The sequence below is a fragment of the Mytilus galloprovincialis genome, chromosome 8 (assembly GCF_965363235.1).
Source record: "Mytilus galloprovincialis chromosome 8, xbMytGall1.hap1.1, whole genome shotgun sequence".
NCBI lineage: Eukaryota > Metazoa > Mollusca > Bivalvia > Mytilida > Mytilidae > Mytilus > Mytilus galloprovincialis.
The window spans coordinates 10868635-10874634 of record NC_134845.1 but is presented as its reverse complement, the minus strand read 5'-3'; the positions used below and the strand labels follow the sequence as shown (position 1 = coordinate 10874634).

General features: G+C 33.0%; 1 protein-coding gene across 1 annotated transcript; it reads left to right on the top strand.

Moving 5' to 3' along the window:
* Window positions 1-1748: 1748 nt before the first annotated feature.
* On the top strand, window positions 1749-3693 carry LOC143042961 (neuronal acetylcholine receptor subunit alpha-7-like). The gene is made up of 2 exons (XM_076215464.1): window positions 1749-2931; window positions 3656-3693. Exons 1-2 carry the CDS (start codon window positions 1749-1751, stop codon window positions 3691-3693), a joined length of 1221 nt encoding a protein of 406 aa, XP_076071579.1.
* Window positions 3694-6000: the final 2307 nt, after the last annotated feature.

Below are 6000 nucleotides of genomic sequence, written 5' to 3'. Positions count from 1 at the left end.
CGTGTGGTCTAGCGGGACGGCTGCAGTGCAGGCGATTTGGTGTCACGATATCACAGTAGCATGGGTTCGAATCCCGGCGAGGGAAGAACCAAAAATTTGCGAAAGCAAATTTACAGATCTAACATTGTTGGGTTGATGTTTAGACGAGTTGCATATACATTATGTACACAGCCATGTATCACCATCATTGATGGCGATCCGATGGATACATCTGTTGTAGGGTTGTCACTGACTCAGACGTACTTATAAATATAATTATTTTCTGTGACTGTATCTTACATTAATTTGTAGGATCCTTTACTATAGATAATTTAGCTGATCTGTAACAATAACATCTTCATGCCTTATATATCATGTACTGCAGTACGCCGTTAGATTAAAACTGACGTGGAAAGGTAACACACGGCCAGCGAAAGCTCTTTTTATGAGAGCCCAGGTGGTCGTGTGGTCTAGCGGGACGGCTGCAGTGCAGGCGATTTGGTGTCACGATATCACAGTAGCATGGGTTCGAATCCCGGCGAGGGAAGAACCAAAAATTTGCGAAAGCAAATTTACAGATCTAACATTGTTGGGTTGATGTTTAGACGAGTTGTATATACATTATGTACACAGCCATGTATCACCATCATTGATGGCGATCCGATGGATACATCTGTTGTAGGGTTGTCACTGACTCAGACGTACTTATAAATATAATTATTTTCTGTGACTGTATCTTACATTAATTTGTAGGATCATTTACTATAGATAATTTAGCTGATCTGTAACAATAACATCTTCATGCCTTATATATCATGTACTGCAGTACGCCGCTAGATTAAAACTGACGTGGAAAGGTAACACACGGCCAGCGAAAGCTTTTTTTATGAGAGCCCAGGTGGTCGTGTGGTCTAGCGGGACGGCTGCAGTGCAGGCGATTTGGTGTCACGATATCACAGTAGCATGGGTTTGAATCCCGGCGAGGGAAGAACCAAAAATTTGCGAAAGCAAATTTACAGATCTAACATTGTTGGGTTGATGTTTAGACGAGTTGTATATATATATATATATACACCACATGCAGGCTTTACTGGAATATTGCTTCACAGAAATGTAAAGTTCATAATTAGGTGATTGAAATCTCCCCTTTTGTCATAAGGTTTTGTTCTCAATCGATGATCATTGTCAATTTCTAAATATCAGTTAAGATATGAGACGTACTCAACTGTATCTGTGATATCATTCATTTCAAATTCGATGGGATATATGCGTTCATCATAGTCACCACATTTTTAATTATTTAGTTAGAGGAGATTATAATTAAATTGCACAATGAATGATATAACAATTAAAGTGAAAGTAAAGCTATCTCAACAATTGTAGGGTCTTGACGACATTTAATAATAATAATGTATATGAGAAATAATTTTGTTTAGAAAGTATATATAACAAGTAGGTTAAAATAACTTTGTTTACACTTTCCAAGTGATTTAACCAAATTCAAAGTGTATTTTTATACCAATCGTTATCTTAAAAACTAGTCCTTTCATAACAATTTTGCGACAAATTATTGAAAGACCTAATAGATTTTTTGTTCAAAAATCAATCTATGGAACAATTATCAAAAAACATATACCCTTTATTCATTTATGGCACATTTCCAATTTGTTTGTATAAAAGTAGTGAATTGAATTATGTACAATTGTAATCCTTGGATATGTTGATCATTTTGCTTATTTTTTTTCTTAAACCTTGAGTATATTTTCAAAATGATTATGAAAAGAATTGAAAAGAAATTCATGCATTTTTGTGTCTTTTTGAATTATATCATACTTAATATTTTTTGTACTAAAAATGAAACTGTTTTATGGAAAGACATTGTTGACCACAAAGATTATAACAAATATGTTAGGCGGCCAACTTTGAATAATAGCAAACCAATCGAGGTAGAGTTAGACATTGTGTTAAACTCAATCAATTCTTTAGACATGATAGAACAAATCCTGACAACATCAGTTGGTATAAGGATGTCATGGAGAGATGAATATTTAACGTGGAATATCAGTGTGTATGGCAAAACAAAAATAATATCGGCTCCATTATCTGAGATATGGAACCCGGATGTTCGTTTGATAAACTATGCAGACAAGTCAAATATTTTTGAGGATAAAAATGCACTTGTTAATATCTACAGTACTGGACTAGTAGAATGGCATAATTTTATTGAATTAAAAACTTATTGTTTCGTAGATACGACAAAATATCCATTTGAAACTGAGATCTGCAAATTACACTTTTCAGCCCAAAATCTTGACGACCAAGAACAATTATTAAAGATCAAGCTGCAAGATGATTATTTCAATCGATTTCAATCAAACGGAGAATGGCATATATCTAGTCCTAACAATATCAGGACTTATACAGAAATACGAAATAGCAGAAGTAAAAGATTCGCTGGTGTGGTATTGGAAATAGAAATGGAACGACGACAAACCTATTACGTGTGGAAATTTCTTATTCCAACTGTTGCAATTACGTGTATCAATATGGTAACATTTTTGCTTCCAGTGAAAAGTGGCGCCAAAGTTACGCTATCAACATTTGTTGTATTGAGTTTTACTGTGATGATTCAGTTATTTAATCAATCTTTACCTAGCAGTTCTGACAAAATTTCTCAATTTGGAAGATTACTGTGGTGTTTACTTGGCATGAGTGGATTAAGTCTCATATTTAATGTAGTTATTACTGCAATTTTCTATCGCAAATGTACTATATGTAAAATAAATTGTTCAGTATGCAACTGTGCGAAACTGACAAAGAACTTTCAAGATAAACATAGAAAGACAACGTGCTGCTGTAAAAGTAAAGAGGACGAACAGATAAAAGAACTAAAGTATAAAAGCACACAAGAAAAGGAAACTGCTCAACAGGGTTCCAGCATGGAAAATAAAAGTATGTTTGCTTTTAAAAATGCTCAGTTCCAAGAAGCTAAAATCACAATTTTGTTTACATTGATTACACACTTAAGCGCTACGATGACCAGATGTCTTCCCATAATCTCATTAAAAAGAGTCAGCATAAACAGAAAATAAAAAATCAACCAGACAACACAAATGCTAAATGACAACAACAGTCACAAATCAGGATGAGAAAAACAAACCCTAACAGAAACTGTGGATGAACTGCTTCAGTAGTTACATCTGCATTGGTATCGCTAAAGAATTTCTGTTTATAAGCATGGGTTTCTAGTCTAGTTTTGTCTTTGTTTTCGTATGATGGCTTCTGTCTGAAAGGGGTCTGAAATGCCATCCTTTACGTTTAAATTCTAAAGGGAGAACAGTTTCTTTTTCAAAATTCAGAGCTGTCTTTGAAAAACATTTTATGAATGACAAAAAAAAATATGATATAACAGTGTATTGGTTTTTAGCCTCTCCTAACCTCACAGTTGTCGGGTTACTCCCAACAAATATCATAGAAAGTCACGAAATTACGAAAGAACCTAGAAAAATATTATGTAAAACCCTCAAAAATTGAACTTCGATAATATTCAAATGCATTAAAGATACATGTATCCGGATCCTTTTTGCTCTATGTTGAATGCCTTTCGGATACCTATAATGCCTGCTTAAATTTACTCTGGTAGATAGTTGTTTCATCCTTATTTCTTTATTGTCAGAACCATATACTGGTATCATGTGTGTACAGTCATTATAATAATGAATGTTTTTCTTGAGCGATTGATTAAATGTTATTTAACGTCCAATGGCTCAATCAGGACAACAACCATATTATAATGAATACCGTGACCGTATGCTCGTTCTGCAAAGTTGGGTTCCGAGTTCAAGAGGTTATTTGTCTTTACACTATAGGGTGATTTGGCAAAGGACAGAAATTAAGCTTAGAAACATATCTATTCGAAAAGTTGTTGCAAGAGCTCTTTAACCCGTAAAGATATTGCCAATGTACTTTCCGGGCAATGGAAATTGGATTCATTTTCAAACTTCGGTCTGCACGTGGCAGCGTATTTTATCATTCAACAACATGCCGGATGGGATATTTCCAGGTGACGTATTTCATAATCAACCCTTTGGGTGTACCATATGACGCAGTTATTGGTATCTGACATGACAAGTTACGAAATAAATACATTAAGATTAATACGATATTTGAACTTGAGTCTGGGTTAAAAAAAAAAGAAACCCAATAAACTATTCTGCGGATTACTTACAATTTTGTAATACACTCGTGGGTAGGGTTAGTCAACGAATATTAAAACTGCTTCCTAATTCTATACATAAAGAGAACACTACGTACGGCTAATACAATTATAACAACATTACTTCTTTACCATACAAATATTTGGAAAAAAAAGCTACTGTAATAAATGAAACTTCAAAACGGCGGCAATTTAACTATTGGTGTTATGTATGGTTTATGGAAACATAATAGGTTCAACATAATCTTATTAGGATTTATATTTCTAAATCTTTAAAGTTACTGATTTGACCGGAAATACTGCTTGGTGTTTTATTATTTCTGTTGCGTTATGATTATGGATGGTTTTGGATAGTAAAGATAATTTTTCAAATACTATATAAAATAGGTAGATGTAGTATGATTGCGTGTTACGAATCATTAGAGACTAAAGGGTGACAATACAAACAATTATAAGTCACCGTACGGACTTCTTCAATTAGCAAACTGTATATCGTATATAAAGTCAGCTATAAAAGGCTGCCATATAAATCATTTCAAACGAGAAAAAAAACAACAACGGATTGATGTATGCCGAAACAATAAACGCAAAACACATTTTATAGACAGTAACCAATGACAACCACTGAATATAAGGCTCGTAACAAGGGACTGGCTAATATATAATGAGGCGGGGTTAATCATATGCATGTTTCGGCTTGAGCAAAGAAAATTGTTTCTAAAAGTAAAGAAAGTTCAGCTTTTTTTCATACACTCATTTGTCAACTGTCTTTAGTAAGTTAGGATCCAATGCCTGTAATAACGATATGTTTGACATTATAATAGATGAAGAAAAAGGAGAAGATAATGATCAAAATAAAGAGAAAGGAGAAGATAAAGATCAAACCAAAGGCAAAGAAAAAATAGAAACAAAAAGGAAACAAAAGGCCGCAAAAATTGATGTGATTTGTTTAATCGTGATGATTTTATCATATGGGTTTGTATATACTTTCTTCGGCATTAACATTTTTGGTGGAAGAGAAAATGTTGCATGAGAGTGTTCTACATATTTCAGATGTACTGAAGGATGCCTCATCTATTGTCGGGTTTAAGTATTTTGGCCTCGTCTAAATCAAGTTCTGAGTATGTTATCTTTCATTTTATTTATTTTTTTGATTTTCTATCTTTATTTGGATTAAACCAGGTACACAACTTACATTATTTATTGTATTCATTTAAAGGACAGAAATACAAAATAAAATATTCAAATGACTAATCAAGTATTGATTTCTTCCAAAATGGAGTTTTGTAATACTTTAAAAGCATCGAGTTTTTCGGTTATGAATAATTGTTTCCTTTAATTAACATGAACAAGGAACGAAATAAAAGGAAGTAAAACACATTAAAAGTATTTCTAAGTTATACCGCTTTTTCCAACAAACATCCCTCCCTTAAGGTAGCAATACAAAATTAGGAAAAAATATTAAAATTTGCCCTTATAAATTTTACAATCCCCTTTTCATTACTTTCTTGCAAAATCAAGCTTACTGTTTGTGTCATATATGGGCATATGTATGTAATCAGAATCTTCATTAGATTTTATATCCAGTATATAAAATGGTAAAATATAATTTCTTTTGGGTTATCCATGGCAACAATCTGTATTTATTTGTTATAAAATATTACAAAAAGGGGGGAAAAGATATCAAATATTTCCCCAAAATTTGACTAAAAGTAGAATTTCAATCGCTTGAAGTAATACCTTTTCTGAAACTGTGTACATATATCATTCAGCAAATCCAATGAAAATCATATGTCTTTCATCTC

Excerpts from the sequence above, each read along its gene's own strand:
- LOC143042961 (XM_076215464.1), top strand. The coding sequence starts at position 1,749 with ATGATTATGAAAAGAATTGAAAAGAAATTCATGCATTTTTGTGTCTTT. Across the intron at positions 2,932-3,655 it reads TTCCAGCATGGAAAATAAAA|AACCATATACTGGTATCATG; the intron begins GTATGTTTGCTT and ends CTTTATTGTCAG.